General features: G+C 43.3%; 1 protein-coding gene across 1 annotated transcript in view; it reads left to right on the forward strand.

The window, feature by feature from the left end:
- The first annotated feature begins 2,739 nt into the window (after positions 1-2,739).
- RIMS4 (regulating synaptic membrane exocytosis 4) overlaps positions 2,740-17,939 on the forward strand; it is a 97,935-nt gene continuing 82,735 nt past the window's right edge. The window contains exon 1 of the mRNA XM_054981425.1: positions 2,740-2,836. Coding sequence (XP_054837400.1) covers positions 2,740-2,836 — 97 coding nt within the window. The remainder of the gene's footprint in view (positions 2,837-17,939) is intronic.

The following is a 17,939-nucleotide window of genomic DNA, read 5'->3' on the forward strand; positions in this document are numbered from 1 at the left end:
GTGGAAAGGAATGGAGAAGGGCAAGCGTCATCTGATCAGAAATCCAAGTTTTAAAAAGTTTCACCCATCCTTTTTCCCAAATATATGCTATATATTCCAGTGCGGTAGCCAAATTAGTTTGCTACAGAAAACAAAACTAACAAACTTACTGAAGCGTACGGTTTTTGGGTTAGAGACCACGTCATCAGATACATGAAGTGTATCCTCAGTTGGCAAAATATATGCACAGTAGGGGGGAAGAAAAATAAAATTATGAAAAGTATGGTTTTTTAAAGGTCATGAAACGCAAGAGGTATCATTTGACAATTCATTGCAGAACTCAAAAGGATACACGATAAGAACAGTGACCATTTAGAAGCGCTCTAACTGAGCGTCCATTTCATGCTTCTGATGAAGTGGGCTCTAGCTTATCCAAAATGAATCCATCAATAAATTTGCAAGTCTTTAAGGTGTTCAAGACTCCTTTCTGCACTGATTAATTAGTAGTTCAAGCCAATTTTAGGATTACCAAGTGTCCAGAGAAAAATGGCCCCCTTTGCTCCTGTGCCTTTAATAGCAGCAGGCAAAGATTTTCATGGGATCAAGAGCCAGACTGGTGTAGTGATCAGAGTATTGGACTAGGATCTGGGAGACCCAGGTTTGAATCCCCACTCTGCCATGGAATCTTGCTGGGTGACTTTGGGCCAGTCACACACTCTCAGCCTAGCCTACCTCACAGGGTTGTAGTGAGGATAAAATGCAGAAGAGATGAATGATGCAGGCTGCTTCAGGTCACCACTGGGGAGAAAGATGTATAAATGAAGTAAATTTTTGAAAATAGTTTAAAGGCTGGCATTCCAGTTGTGGCAGGCTTTGCAGGATAAGTTTCTTTTCAAAGAAAGAGAGAATGTCAGGGACTTTTGTCTTTGTGGAACAGATCAGGTATTTCACAATGTTCAGAACCACAATATTATCAATTAAGCCCCCCCCCCCCCCCGATCTCGAATGCCTACTTTTCTACTCCCTTCACAAACACTCTGCGGAGCAAACTGGCCATCTGCCATCTGTTGGATGAGCCACCCGGCAGAAACAGCCAACCCTATTGGAGCACATCAGTTCTACAAACACGTATTCCTTTAATACCAGCTTGTCAGTTCCTCCTAAAGAATCCTGGTGATTGCATTTTCTGTGTGTCATTTGTATATTTACTTTCTTCATTTATGGCCCTTTCTTTGCAGAGGCTTGAGGTGGGTTACACAATTAAAAATAATGCAAAAGAAACAGTATAATAGAATAAAGAATGTAAAAAATCCTGGATCACAAAATTAGAACATACACTATATGTTCTACATATGTTCTACATATACCCTGTACAATACATACAACTATGATAAAACTGGAGAACAATACATTCTCTGATGTCTCTTTTACGTTTCTCCAAAAAGCTCAAGGCAGTGATCATGTTTCTCTCTCACACACACACAACAATCCTGTAAGGTAGGTTAAGCTGAAAGACAGCGAATTGCCCAGGGACACCCAGTGAGCTCAGCACTGAACAGGGGCATGTGTTCGAATCCTGGTCACTGACACTCTGACCAGTTCACCACACTCAGCACCACATTCCAGTTCCCAAGGAGGTTCCCTGAGGAGACAAAATGGCTAGTAAAACAGTGGTATAGCCATGCCCTTGCAACACCATCAATGGGTAACCCCTCCATAACACTCCACGACTGAGAGAGATCAGCACTTTGCTTGCCACAGGCTGTTTGCACAGTTTGCAATAAGGCAAACGAAACTTGGAGCTTCCGCCTAACCTCCTGGATGCCCAGTGCCGCTTGACTGTTGCCTTGGCTCAGAAAAGTGAACTCTGCTCACGCTCAGAGACACTCTCTCCTTCAACTAGCTGCCACGCGCTAGAGCTGGAGGGGGCATCGCTTTCGCTTGCCAACGACCCCGGGAGAGCCCATCACCTTCGCTTGCCAGCGACCCCGGAGGACTCCATCGCTTTCGCTTGCCAACGACCCGGGAGAGCCCATCACCTTCGCTCGCCAACGAGCCCTTCCGCTGCTCGCCCAAGCCCTTCGGCGCCTTTAAGGCAAGCGTCTCCCCCGCTCTCCCCTCCGCCGCCGCCCGGCTCCGATTGGAGCGCCAGCCTTCCCCGAATGACTTCACGGCAGCCCCCGCCCCTAGCGCCGGGCTGAATGAAGGGCCAGTGAGAGGGGGCCGCGGAAGGGTGCGCAGCCGGGCGGCGGGAGACGCGGCAAAGTGAGCCAGACGTGCCTCGCTCGCTAGGCAGCGCCAGGCGCCCCGCGGGAGCGGCCGAGCAGCAGGTGGCTGGGCCAGCGGGAGCCATCTCCGCCGCCAGACCGGCCCGCGGACCCGCGCTGTCCTCCGTCCCTCTCTGGGGAGCCCCTCGGCAGGAGCAGCTCTCCCGCCGGCGCCGCAGCCTCCTCGGCAGCCTCCGTCCTCCTCCGGGTACCAGCCTCCCCGGTCCCCCGCGACCAGCCTCCTTCCTCCGGGCGTTTCGTTCGCCGGGCAGCTGCCCTGCTCTCGCTGCTGCTCCGGGCGGCTCGGGCTCCTTCCCGCCTCCCGCTGCCCGGCCTTTCCACCTGCCAGCCCCTCCGCGCCTCGCCGAGGCCCCCCACAGCAGCCAAGACGCCGCGGGCTGTGCTCCGAGTGAAGAATGGGGCGTCGAAGCTGGCCAAGCCGCAGGCGGCGGCCGAAGCCCCCGGCGGCGGCGCTCCGGGCTCGGGGCTCTTCATGGAGCGCTCGCAGAGCCGCCTCAGCCTGTCCGCCTCCTTCGAAGCCTTGGCCATCTACTTCCCCTGCATGAACAGCTTCGACGAGGAAGACGCCGGTAAGGCTGGCGCGGGGGGGGGGGGGACGGACGCAAGCCAGGCTGGAGCCAGGGGCCGGGCCCCCTCCCGTTCAGCCCCTGCACTGAGAGCCCACCTCAGAGGGGGCTTCGCCTTCGCGTCCCCTTTTTGTCTGCTTCTGGGCTTCCAGGGCAGGCAAAGAACAGAATCAACCGACTGCAAGAAGAAGCGCCAGGGCGGGTGGAGATGGAGAGGCAACCCAGAGGGATTTGGGGGGGGGGGGCGTCCTCAACCCCTTCCATTGTAGTATGCATTAAGATGCAAGGCACCTCTCTCGCTTCCCACCCTCACCCTCCCACCAATTTCCAGCTGTGGAAAAAAATCATGAATGGAACGGCAGGAGGGGGTTGAATTTTGTGCGCGGCTGCTGAGGAAGAGCCCCCCCCCCCCGCATTTCAGGAGCCTTTCTGCCCTCATTTCGTGTGAAGGGGCTGAAATTGTAGAAGCAGAAAGGGTTAATATTGCCCGGACCAAGGACGTTTGGGGGGCAGCAAAAAGGAAGGGTGGGAGCCCCGTTCTGTTCAATGGAGACAATTCAGTTCAGCCTGCAGAGTGATGGATAAAAGGAGTGGGGCTGGTTGGTAGGAGACGGAGGCTGATCTAGGGACGTTACTGGTGTGTTGGAGGGAATAACAGGCAAGGGAAGTTGCAGTAACTGGTCCAAGGTAAGTGGGCAAGGCAGAAGCACTACCTTTGTGAGGTGTTTCTCTCACCCTTGGCTTTTTGAACTGTATTTGGAGACTCAAAGCTAAGGCAGTCTGTGGTGGTTTCTTGGCCTTTAGGATGTCAAGTGAGGAAGATGGTGAGACCAGTTCTGGGAGCAACGCCTGGCTGCCTGTAAAATGTTGTGGTCGCAGATGCACTGACTCAGTCTCTGCCTGACTCAGTGTGAGGGACTGAGGATGCTTCTTGACCCATCAGTTCCTGTCACATGTGTGGGGAGGCAAACTGGGTTGGGATCCTGAATTAGCAAGCGAGGATTAAAGGGTCATTCTTAGGAATAACGAAACCAAATGAACTCCGGCTTTTTAGTTTCTGCTGAAATCAATGTATTTACAAAAGCAAGTTGCAAGTTTTAATCCTCCTGCTAAGCGCTTCAGCCTTCTGGATAACTTGATGAAAAGGAAGACTTTAAATATGGGGAGAGGAGAGAGAATCACTGTGGAAATACCAGCACAGATTTCATAAAAACAAAACATACCACCCTGGCTACTTGAAAGTGAGAACCGCAGTTTGCAGAATAAATAATCCTGACTATAATTAATAAAATATTTGCATGGGGCTGAGGAAAATAACTTCAAATGTTTTAAAGGGATTGCGTGTGTGTGTGCGCGCACCTGTTAAAAGTAAGCTGTATTGAAATAAATGCACCTTAATCCCCAGTACGTGGTTTGAAATAATGTTGCATTTGGAATATATTGATTTTTTTATTCCCTGACTAGGTGACTTTTGAAAGGGAGGGAGTGTGTGCTGGATGGGGAAGAGGACTAGACTGAGCTTAATAATCAGTTACAATGAAATTTAAAATTGTTAATAGGTCTGCTACAGGTACACCCACCAGCCAGATTTGGCTTCAGCTCTTTGTTGTTTGCACTCTGAGCAGCAAGTCCAGGCTTACCTTGCATAGTACACGAAATGGTTCTTAATTCAAGCTCACAGACTATGGTGAGGAAAGGAACCTAGGCCATGGAGAGCCAATGTGGCGTGGTGATTAGAGTGTCAGACTGGGATCTGGGACAACCAGGTTTGATTCCCCACTCTACCATGGAAGCTTGCTGGGTGACCTTGGGCCAGTTACATATTCTCAGCCTCACCTACCTCACAGGGTTCTTGTGAGGAGAACAATTTAAGCTGCTTTGGGTCCATATTGGGGCGAAAGGTAGGATATACTCCACACTTTGCCGTTGTAGCAGGGCGATGGTCTTTCCTTGAGAATAAGGAGATATGTCACTTGCCCCTTGGGCAGCAGTCATGCAAGCAGCTGATACAATGCTGTATTGGCCTTAGATGTTCGTACAGGAGGATAGAGGGTTTAGAGGATCAGGCCTCCCTTCCAGGAACCAGAGCATAATTCACTAGTACATTAAGGTGATCCAGAGAATCTATGGACACAAGTATGTTTCTCATGTACATTTTCACTTTTTTTTGCTATGGCATATCAGTGTTTTTGAGTTCTCCAAAACACTTCATTGGGCTGCATGTTTAAAGAAACAGAAAAAGAAGTAGGGAGAACACTTGAAACATCTTCCCCCATTTTTGTTTAACATACAGTACAGTCCGAGAAAGAGTTCTGGAGAACTCAAAACTTGTATACTGTTTTGTGTTGTTTGGTTGTTTTTGATAAAAGTTACTATATGGCTTTGTTTGTGGCTTCCTCATTGGTCTTTCTGATACTTGGGACTGTGGGCTATTCTTTGGGGTCAAGATATTTTTCTTCTTATAAATATAATGGTTGATGCACAAACAGCTGTGCACCGGTAAGCTCATGTACCAATAACTTTGTTCAGTGGGAGAAAATTGTGTAAACCATACAGGCATGAGATATGTATTGACAGAGGTCCATCAATTCATTAGATGAATAGGTGAATATGCACATATTTTCCTTAGTTTAATTTTTTTTAAAGAAAAAGAATTAAAACCAAATCCTTCAATAATGGCTCACAGCAAATTGTGTAATGTTTGCCCAAATAGGCATAAAGGACATCATGCAAAGATTAGCATCTGCTAAAAATCATGAGATGGAATATCACTCAAGGCAAGACATGAGATAATGTGAGGACTGGACAGTTTATCTGTGATGAATTTTTTAAAAAAAACTAATGTAGATTAATCTTGAGTCTTTGCTGGGTTTTTAAAAACAATGCTGAATTTGCAGTTCAGTCCTATTAAGAGCTACACCTGTCCAAGCCTATTGACTTCAGTTGCTTTAGATGGGTGTTACTCTGCTTAAGATTGCATTGCTAGACACAGATGCTAATAGTAGTACTTTCTAGCCCTAAAGATAGAAGAGTTCACATCCGAAAATCTAAAACTAGGATCTGGTTTTCAAATACATTTCACTGTATGTTTTTTTTCAATGCATTGCTGAGTGAAGATGCAGATCTAAATAATTTGGAATTATTGTCATCTTCTAGTTCATTCGGTTGTGGATGAGTGGCAGTACAGGTTTTTTTTAGAATGATTGTTCAGTGGAATGCATAGAACATTGAACTTAAACTTGGGTTCAAATCTCTGCTCAACCGTAAATGATACTTAATGGTCGGTTGAAGGTCCCCATCTTTCCACCTCAGTCACAATGCAATTGTGCAGGTGAGATGTCTGATCCTTCTACTGTTTCAGGGCAAAAATTGGTTGGAAATTAAGAGGTTGTCTCCTTTTTTGTCTTGAAATCTGTGGGACTAGAGAGGTGAAGGAAGGAAATCTAGTACATCTCATTTAAAAATAATGATAAAATGTGTACTGTGCAGCCTCTCTCCAGCATGCAGTGCTTTGGGGGAAGGGCAGGAAATCCATAAAGATGTCCAGGATTTACCTCCGCAGTTTAAAAAATGTTAGTGAAATTGACAATATAGTAGGGTAGGATTCTGAGTAGCCCTGCTTAGGATTGCTCTCCTAATTATGCACGGCAATCTATAGTCTGCAATTAGTGCTGAATCAGACTAGCATTAGTACAGCATTAAGAAAAAACACTGGGTAAGGGTTGTTTGGTTTTTCCTCTGGAATTCACAACAAATTGTGTAATGATTCCTTCCCAATATCACACTGAAGACTGAACCACTCCATCCCCCGCCCCCGCCATAACAACACATTATTAAGTTGGACAATACGTAAGCAAAGCATTGTGTCCAGATTTCAGGTAGCCACAGTAGTCTGATGCAGCAAAAATAAAGAGGAAGGTTGTGCTGGAACAAAATTTCAGTAGTCTTCGCAGCGCCACGATATAGCAGTATATTTTTCAGTTGTGATACTGTTTGTCTGAAGAAAGGAAGTGATCTAGTTATTTGTAGGGAATCTGTAGGAAATTGTATGAGCTTCAAAACAAACTGAGAAAGAAAGAAAGAAAGAAAGAAAGAAAGAAAGAAAGAAAGAAAGAAAGAAAGAAAGAAAGAAAGAAAGAACTTTGTGTTTCCTGAAGGTAAATGAGTTTTAAGTTTACCTTAGTCCCTGGAGAGGGAGTCTGGGAAGAGGTATATTACAAAAGATGTTCCTCCAAGTGTCTAAAGCCCAAACATTGCCAAGATTAAAACATTTCCTAGTTTATCACCCTGCAAATTCTATCACCATGCTACTGGCACTGTGCAATTCTATGCAAGCTCTGCATAGGATTGCATTGTGAAATAAGTACCCATTGGAAAAACTTTATACCTCCCCACCAAAATCAATTGCAGTGCTGGCATCTGTCCCACCACACACCCTGTTATTTTATTTTCTAGTGAGAGTCAATCATTTGGAAGAAAAATAAAGCAAACCAACTGGAGGTCTGGAGATCTGTTTCTTGCCTCGGCCGGTCTCATCCTTGTCCCTCTCTTGTCACCCAGTAAAATAGCTGATATTGTGCAGTTGCTTTAGCGACAGGCACCCTAGCTTACCTTAGACATGATCTTAATAGGTGGCCACAATTCAGAAACTTTCTTGAAGCAAACCAGGTTTGGATGTAGACCTTGACTCTTCCTGGATGGGGGGTTACTAAGGTGGGTGGGAATATGGCTCAATGTTAAATGTGGGAACATGGCTCAATGTTAAAGCATCTGCATTTCATATGCAAGGTCCCAGGTTCAATCCCTGGCACCTCCATTTAAAAAGATCCAGTAGTTGGTGGGGTGAAAGACCTCTGCCTGAGACCTTGGAGACATGCTGCCAGTCAAAGCAGACAATATTTGATTGATCGATAGTCTGACTCAGTATAAGGCAGCTTCATGGGAGACAGACAAGATATAAATCTAATAAGTAAAAGTGACCGATCTTGCAGGATCAGTCACTATATTAGTACCAAGATACTAAGATAAATTAAGTCCTTTGAACACTCTAAGTGCTATATCATTGTAAAATAATAATGTTAATAACTGTCAGTACTCTATGTTCTCTAGATGTTTTTAGACAGTCACTGTTCTTTTAACCCTCCCCCTTTTAATTTTAATATTTGTACATGATTTTATACTATTCTTCTTTTCTAGGTGTGCTAAATGTATTTTAAGGTTGCACTATAAATCATGTTTTTGCAGCTAGAATATGTTGGCTGCTCCATGAGCCATTGAAAGGGGTGTAAGAGCCAAATCCTAGCCTCATTTGCTCAGAAGTCCCACTTTGCTCACAGGAGGTTATTAACAAGTAAGTGAGCATTGCTGCCATAGGCCTTTTCCCGATGATCCATCTGCGTTTCCCCCTTTATAATTTACTCCTGTCATTCCCTCCAGCAGCAGTATCCGTTCAGTATTCAATAGGTGGGATTGTAGCAAAGGGGCAGCCAGTGACTCTACGACCCACCTAACACGCTGATTCAACCCATCTGAAGATGTTTTAAACTAGGCTTTTGCTAGCTTTTGTTCAATGAAACCTCGGTTATGGGATATTTTTAAAAAGTTAGACATCAAAAATTGGATTTATTCCAAATTCCACCTAATGGACCTAACCAGCTCTGACCATCCAAAAATTCCACTGGCTCAGGGTGCGTTCAACGTTAATATCATTTATGGCTTAGCGTTTGACAGAAGATCCTCTTTTAGGTATTGGGACTGGGCATGGCAGGGTACTTAAAGAGGCAACAGTAATGGAATGAATATATTATCAGTTTAGGAACAGTGTGGATCATAAGTGAATTGAATCTTCTGAACAGAATAGGTATTTTTATTCACCTAATATGTTTCTGATAGTAACCATAGATAGTTAAAATACAGTCTCAGTGACAGAGTTTGTAGACATTTCTGTTCACTAGAGATGAAGAAACTGCTGGAGATTTTTTTCTCCATTCATTTCTTTGAAGCTTCTCCTGGATAGTTGCTCCACCTAGCAAGAAAGGCAAAGCTAGATGGAGCGAGTCTTAGAACCAAGCTACAAGTGACGTCTGACACAGGTTGGACACTTGTCAGCTTACCTCAAGTTTTGATGGGAAATGTAGGCATTCTGCCTTTACAGCTTGGCTCTCCATTACAGCTGCAAGACCAGGATGCCTACATTTCCCATCAAAACTTGAGGGAAGCTGACAAGTGTCCAACCTGTGTCAGGCGTCACTTGTAGCTTTGCTCTCAGAAGGAAGGTAGCCATCATATGAGAAGGGTAAGAATGGTGTGGCTGCTTTCTTCATTAAAAGCCTAGAGGGCCTGCATTTTAATATAGATGGACTGTACTGCTCATCCTTCAAAGAGGGTCCTCTTCGGCTGGAATCCCTTTGTCTCTATTTTAAAACCTTGCTCCCTCACTCCACACGACTTTTGAATTGGCGCAAATTAAGGCACAATGTTATTGCAGCCCTCCTCCGCCTTTAGCAATTCAATCCCAACACACCAACTGTAGGTCAATTGTTCTTGCACAACCTTCAATCTTCAATGGATGCTGACGAGGTCCTAGCAAGTGGTGACATCACCAGTCCCATCCCAGACCAATAAGACTTTGGGGCAGGTATTAGAGAGGCAGCTAGATTCAAGAGGATTCCCATGCCAAATTTCTTCAGGCCAGTAAGTCAAGAGAAATTGGCTTGGATTGCTTCTCATCACCCCTCAGGGTGTTCTCAGTATCCTACCTTTACCACTCAACTTGCATACCATTCAGCTTGCTTGCTGGTTGGGATTCCAAGGGCTGATTTACATATGCAGCAGATCAAGGTAGGAACAAGATCGTAGAATGCCAGGTGATAGAAGGACCTGAAGCGCTTTAGTCTGCAGGTGGTAAGTTCCAGTGGGAATGTTCCTGTGCCTGAAAAGTTCCATACAAAAAGAAAACCAGTGCAACATGTCTGCGCTAGTTATCTCATTGCAAGGAATATTGAAAAAGAGGGGAACATTCCAAAAAATAATCTTTCACTGCCATCTAAATGGGTTCATTCTGTTCCACCACCTGTACAGTCTTCTATCTCATTACCACCTCATGGTATTGTATGTGCAAAGCATGTTCTATTTAGGGCTCAACTAACCAGATAATCAGGGCATACTGTTAATTCCTTTAAAAAAACTCTGCAGTGCAGAATGGGTTAAAACCTTTTTCCAAGGCCAATATACAGGAATATACCCCAGAATTCCTGCTTTAGTTCCACAAATGACTGGTTAATTCTTCACTGCCTCATATTTGGAGGGACAGAAAACAACACTGTACCTGTCTTTCTGGGGGCCAAGATCAAGATAATCCAAACTATAGTATTCCTCATTACTGTGTATGGATGTGAAAGTTGGACCGTGAAGAAAGCTGACAGGAAGAAAATTGATTAATTTGAAACGTGGTGCTGGAGGAGAGTTTTGCAGATACCACAGCCAGCCAAAAAGACAAATAAGTGGGTACTAGATCAAATCAAGCCTGGATTCTCCTTAGATGCTAAAATAACAAAACTGAGGCTATTGTTCTTTGGGCACATCATGAGAAGACAAGATTTTCTGGAAAAGTCAGTAATGCTAGGAAAAGTGGAAGGCAGTAGGAAAAGAGGAAGACCCAAAACGAGATGGCTTGACTCAATAAAAGAAGCCACGTCCTCCAGTTTGCAGGATCTGAGCAAGTCTGTTAATGAGAGGACATTTTGGAGGTATCTTATTCATAGAGTCACCATAGGTTGGAGGTGACTTGACGGCACATAACACACACACACTTGCTGTGTAATCACACACACATCTCTCCACCTTTGGCCAGACCTATTAAGCTTTTCTGTCCTGTCTGTTTAATAGAGGCATCATGTGTGGAAATGGGTAGCAGAAGCTTTTCATGGCATTGAGGTAAAAAAAAATCACATTAAAAGGACAGGATATTTTCCCCCAGGCCTGGCACCCACCAAGCCTCATTCTTCCTAAGGGGGCAGAGGCAAATTTGTCCCCAAACTGGACACTCTGGATGGGAGAATAAAGTTGCATTACTGTTAATCCTACTCTCTTGATGATAGCCAAGCACCTTCAAGGAGATATGGGAAGGACTTGCTGAGATTTATGCTGTGTATTTACAGAGCTAAAAGTTATGAGGTGGATTTGTGAGGATTACTCGGCTGTGAAATCACTTTCCTCCCCAGAACATCTGCCTTTTCTCTCAAGGCTCCTCTCCCCTTGATAGTTCGGCCTCCCCAGAGGCACGTCCTGTCTCAGATTCACCAGTGGTAAGGCAGTAGTGAGACTGGACAGAGTGGACCTATTCCATGAAAACTTATGCTAGAAAAAAGATGAATTAAGCTTTAAGGGGTGTGTTTATTTGTTCACGTGTAACAGATTTGCAGACACAAGAAAATGTCATCACAGTGTCAAAAAAGGAGCCAAGGAAATGGGCAGTGGAGAAAAATAAAGCAATTGAGCTGTGGGGAGAAAAAGCTACTCGGTTTTGTAAAAATGAGTTACCTGTTTAGGTCAAAAGATTAGCCCTTCTGAAGTTTAGCACTAAATCATCTGACTATTTGGCACTATAATCATAAGACTGCCAGGATTTGTCACCCTCACAAATATTTACCCAAGAATGTTCAGCTTACTTTTAAAAAATGAAAATGTAATTTATGGAGATAATGGAAGACCAGCAGGCCATATTCAGTTCACATGCTCCATCAGTCATAACCCTGCTCCTGGTTTCCACAGAGCATAGGCACTGAAATGATTGCCAAGCACTAAACTTTAAATTTAAAAAAAAATTAAATTACTATTTATTTCATAAATAATCTTTCTTCAAATGTGCCTCATATATTGTATGGCACAGAATGAGCAGGCAAACACTCTGCACTACAATTACTGTTGCACTATTGGGGGAAAAGTGTGATCTGATTCTTGCTTGTAGAATAAATTCAATGGTATTTGTGTGTTCACATATTATTTATTTTGGTATTCTCTTTCTGAAGGCTGAGATAAAGGCAAATTAATACTGGGGGGGGGGGGGCTTCACTTTCACTCTCACACAGTCCAGAGCTAAAAACTTTAGACAGAAAATGTTTGCTACTCTTAAAATGTCTCTCTTCCCCCAACTCCGACTAAAATCCTATCTGCTGTTAGTTTTTTGGGGAGGTCCAACAAGTACTACTTTGTTTCTTTTGCACATGATGGAAAGGTAGTTTTTGCTTTGTAGTTAACAAATATGTCAATATAAATCTAAATGACATTACCTCACAGCTAAGTACAAATGTGGTTAAAACCCACACCACTGAAGAAATATATCCATTGTGAATGCTTATAAAAGGTTTGCCTTCCTTGTTCTAGCAAATTTTGCCATCTGAATTGATGTTCAGAATGTTCTGAAATCAAAACCACACTTTTAAATTCTTCCCTCTTTCATCTTTGCATTTTCATGAGTATTGTTGAGCAGGCCTTTAATATGGACAACAGTACAAAAACGTTGTTACTGTAAAGAAAACATATATTTTAAAAAGTAAACATCAGTCAGTGCACTTTTTGGAACATGCAATAAAATCAGAGAGGAGAGTGGTGATATACTTGTCAGTAGAAAACAGACATTCTTTTGATCAGGGAGTTTCTTCAGAAGTTGAACTATTTACCACAGTGCCCCACTAATGTGATTGTCCAAGCCACTTAAAGTGACAAAAAATTAAGACAAGATCACATGAATGGCAGTCCCAGCTCTTTCAAGTTCTTAGGGACTAGTGTTATAACACTAACACATACTTGCATTTTGCCAAAGAAGTGGAAGTCCAGCTGTTACAAGCACTTATCCTGATTGGAAAAGGTGCGTGGGAGGGGGTGCGCAAGATACAACCCTGTCTGGTTCCTTTTGTAAAATGACATCCATGTCTTTAAAAAAAGAATGAAGCATAACCCTTAATTACTTCTGCATATCTGTTTTGTAAAACGGCGTGACACGGGAACAGGCAGGGAGGCAGGCAACTAATCCCAATACTACATGGCTGATGGCACTAGAAAATCTTGTATAGCATTTTAGTATGTTTAGGAAGAATATGCCATTAAGTGGCAGATATTAGATACAAGCCATAGTGGAGGGCAGTTGCTTACATGCCTTGCTTTTGAGCTTCTGTTGGAAAGAATGCTGGACTACATTGGCCTTTGTCTGGCCCAACTAGGTTCTTTTTACATCCTAATGTTCTTATTGTTTGAACTATTCCTGGCTTGTATCCAATTATCCGTTTGTATCCATTTCCATTTGTGGAACAGAGTGACTTCCGCCAATTGCCCCCTCCTAATGCAGACTCCCACATTTCCGGCTGTGCTGTTCATGTTGCCCTCCAGGAAAAAAATTTCAGGGGACTCAGTGGGCTGTAGCTGGAGGAGAAGTGAGCAAGTCCCATTCTGCAAGGATGCATGTTGCCATTTAGCAAAGAGTCTAGTAGCACCTTTAAGACTAAGCAACTTTATTGTAGCATAAGCTTTTGAGGTTGGTTAGTCTTAAAGGTGCTACTGGACTCTGCTATTTTGCTACTGCAGACTAACACGGCTAACTCCCCTGGATGTTGCCATTTAACTCTCTGAGCAATCTACAGGTACAGGGATATTAATTTAAAGTGATATACCTGACAGAAGCCAACGTTTATAAGAAAAGTATATTAATATTCCTCATTGGGTGTTAGTTGCTAGGACTGACTCCTGATAGCTGTGTTAAGGAAGAAACACCTTGGAGTGCTGGGTTTCTCTCTCTCTCTCTGGATTGGGATAGTAGATGTACTACCTTGCAAAGTGACTCCACCTGGTTTATATATTTTTAATTAAAGCAAATATTACAAGAAATCACAAGCCTCCAGTGCACTCTACTCCAAAGAAAATCAACACAGGTAGTGCTGACCTTGGAACTGCTTACCAGTCACGGATGCAGGGATTATGTAACTTATCATGTGACGTACCTCTCCTGGAACTGTACTACTTCAGGCCACAGGTGATGGTTCTTATTTGAATATCTCCGTATAAAAACATGTCCCTGCACATTACATCTTGTTTCATTTCTAAGCCCATTTACTTCAATAAACTTAAATGGATGTAACTCTGTTTAGGATTGCACTAATATGTGAAAGGCTGCAGGTAAAAGAGGGAGGAATCTACCCCACCCCCCCAATGATGCTTATGTGGATGTTTTTTTAATTGTTAATTTACTCTAAACTACCCTGGGGATCTTTTGATCAAACAGCAAAGGTTCTCCTGTCATTTCTAATTCATCTAAAATCAATTCCAGTGCAACACATATTAACTGAAAAATGTAGCTATCTTATGGAAAAATCCTCTGGTGTGTCAGGTTTCTGCATGAGGATCAGTCATGAAGTGCTTGCAGTTCTATGGCTTCCACGTCTTTGCGTGGTGAATGCATGCATCTGATTTGTCAAAAAGAAATGAGGCTCAATTGCTGCCATTGTTTGAGAAATAGTTTATTTGCACAGGCTCTCTACGCAATGAATTACCCACTCACGGTTCCTGAAGTCAGAATTAGCTAGGGAAATGAGCACTTTCCCCCCCAAATTAGAAAAAAACAATCTGCCAAATAGTTCTGTCAACACAGGCAGCTATCATCCAACTGTTCTTAATTATCCTAGCTCTGATTCTGATCATTGCAATCTTGACTTCTCTGTGATATTTCTGTCATTGAAATGTTGTTTGGGGTACATTTGAAAAGGTGCTAACAAATCTGAATGGGAGCTTTATGTTCTCTGAGCAGCTGTTTAGCAGGCAGGGGGGTATTGCAATCCCACCCCCAGCACGGTTGCTGTATCACCTGCACACCTTCCCGTGGGATGCACAGGAGCAGTGATCTATGAAAGGCAGCCTTTTGCTGTATCTGTTATGTTTATAGACAGTTCTGATTAATCTTCGGAATGAGAGAGGCAGCTGTGAAAGTTATCAGGGAACAGGGAGGGGGACAGGTCAAATGCTTAGCATGTTCTGTAAATAAATGTGCACGTATACACAAATTGAACCCCGAGCAGCCATTTATTTAAGTCATTCATAAGCCTGCTCTCTTCCATAAAAACGTAAGAAGAGCCCTGCCGGTTCAGTCCAGTGGTCCATCTGGTCAAGCATCCTGTATCCCCAGCAGCAAACCAGTTGCCATGGAGGGCTAGCAACCGTGGCATAGAGGCCAAGTCCCTCTTGAGGCTGCCTCTTGGCACTGACATTCAGAGGTTTACTGCCTCTGAATATGGAGATCCCCTTTACTCGCCATGGCTAGTAGCTAGTGTGGTGTAGTGGCTACAGTGTTAAGCTAGGATCTGGGAGACTCAGGTTCAAATCCCAACTCTGTCATGGAAGGTTGTTGGGTCACCTTGGGCCAGTGTCACACTCTCAGCCTAACATCACAGATAAAATGGAGGAGAAGAGAATGATGTAAGCTGCTTCAGATCCAGACTGGGGAGAAAGGCAGGGTTTAAATAAAAGGAATTTAAAAAATAGCTAGGTGATGGAACTATCCTCCATGAATCTGTTTTACCTCCTAACATTAACAGAGTCAAAACACTCAATATTGATTACAAATAAAACAAAAAAAGAGTAATAACTAGATGGACAATAAAACATCGATACAAATGTCCAAGCAAGATTCCAACGGAAGAACCTAGTAGAAATATAGATAATATGACACCTCAAAATCCCATCAGCATATGCCCTGGGATTTACCTATCATTAAAAAGACCCAGCCCTCTTGTAGAGTTCAGTTTTGAAGCCCTTTTGAAATGCCATCCGAGTGGGAATTTTCTTCAACTGTTCCCCAAAAACAGCAGCCCCCAAGAAAGACTGTGAATAGGTGGCAGCTGACTGCATCTTAGTGGGAGGGGCCCAACCTAAAAGTGTGCTGAATGTAATTGTTATCTGGGGTCAGGGATTTTTTTCTGGGGAAAAAGGTGGTGGAACTCAGTGGGTTGGAACTCAGTGGGTTGCCCTTGGAGAAAATGGTCACATGGCTGGTGGCCCCACCCCCTGATCTCCAGACAGAGGGGAGTTTAGATTGCCCTCCGCGCCGCTTGGCCCCTCTGTCTGGAGATCTGGGGGTGGGGCCACCAGCCATGTGACCATTTTCAAGAGGTTCCAGAACTCCATTCCACCGCGTTCCAGCTGAAAAAAAGCCCTGCCTGGGGTCATTTCGGAAGGGAGAGTCCTTTGGGTATGTTAGTCTGGGATCCTAAAGGGCTTTAACAGTAGTACAAGCTTCTTAGACCAGACCTTTCAGAAGGTCTTCTTATACCATTCTTGGATCAGAAGAGCAATCATGCTAGGAATTTCAATCTCCATACAAAGTGTTTTTAAACTAGAACAAAGCCTTCGAGTTGTGCAATGATATTAACAAATTGTCATAATATTACTTTAACACTCTTAAAGGTTATGACAATTAGTTATATTAAGTAATAAGCATTGTTATTGTTAACTATTATTATTGTCATTGTTAAGAAAAGGCAATGATAAGATGGGGTAATAATGAAATAATGAGCCCACTAATGTGGGGAGGGCGGAATATGAATCAAATATAAATAAATAAATTTTATTTTATTTTTTAAAATAAAGAGTAGAAATAGGTTTGAATTCTGCATGTGTTGTTTATTTGGGAAAATATACAGTAAATAGGCTTAATTATTGTAATCATTATTTAATATCTATAAAGGTTATGATTTTTGTACTCGATATTTTAATAATCCTTGTAGCACACAGCTTTATATTTGCTTTGCTTGTCCCCTTTCTTTTTCTGGATTCCCTTTTTGTTTTAATAAAGTATGTCTAAAAACCAAAACAAATTGTCACATATCCTACATTAATCCATCCATATTCCCAAACATTTCTAAGGGGTGTTATTCCACATTATATATACACTATAGAGATTTGCAGCCACACAAGAGATTAGCAGATTTTATGGTTATATCTATACTGGCTGATACACCTGATGTTTTAAGTCTCGACGCCATCTGTGTTTTCCAACATGTTACGTTATCTTTCATACTAAATGTCTCAGAACTGTTACCCACACCCTGCAGCGAGTGTGTTCAAACCACTCCACTGCACTTTAAAATGTATGTCCATTTCATCTCCCCCAACTGTCCACTATTTTCCAAGGACAAGCTGTATTTTCTGGTATCTGCACCTGATAAATCATGATCCCTACTTTAGCTTTTGAGAGATGCCTTGTAGAAATTTTGTTGTGGATTAATGGCAATGTTCAGCTTTTCCTCCCAAGTCCCCACAAGTTAAATCTCTGAGTGAAGTGGTGCATGTTGTCTCTAAAGCACATACACAGTTACATTGGGAGGCCCTGTGCAATGCACAGCTTGTGATTTCATAGGATTGGATCTGGCTGGCTTTTTTGTTTGGTCTCAACCAATTTCCCTCCTTACTACAGCCCCCATCCCATGTAGCTTTTGCCAACACAGATCATCAGCGAAAACCTGATTGGTTCTACCCCAGTACCTCTGGTTGTTGATGTACATTTGTACAGAAGTTAGCTTAATGTAGATAGGTTAAAGTGGGCAGCCATGCTAATCTGTAATAGAACAAAAGTTTTGTCCAGTAGCACCATAAAGGCCAACACAATTTTTCAGGGTACAAGCTTTCATGAGCTGAGAATCACTCAGAAGTGAGTTTTGACTTACAAAAGCTTATGATGGTGGAGAGTGCCATCAAGTCATAACTGACTTAGGGTGACCCCTGTTGGGGTTTTCATGGCAAGAGACTAACAGAGGTGGTTGCCATTGCTTGCAACCTTGGTCTTCATTGGAGGTCTCCCATGCAGTTACTAACCAAGGCTGGCCCTGCTTAGCTGCCAAGATTTGATGAGATTGGGCTTGCCTGGGCTATCCAAGTCAAGGTCACACAAGCTTATACCTCCAAGAAAATGTTTTTTAAGATGCTACGGGACTCAAATTTTGTTCTAACATACCAGAGGACAACTATGTTTATATTTATAACCAAAAGAACGGTCATCCTCTTGGCTTTTAAATTAATGGAGAACGGGCTGTTGGAGAGTAAACCAACATAGCATGAAGCAGAT

The sequence above is a fragment of the Eublepharis macularius genome, chromosome 5 (assembly GCF_028583425.1).
Source record: "Eublepharis macularius isolate TG4126 chromosome 5, MPM_Emac_v1.0, whole genome shotgun sequence".
NCBI classification, from domain to species: Eukaryota; Metazoa; Chordata; class Lepidosauria; order Squamata; family Eublepharidae; genus Eublepharis; species Eublepharis macularius.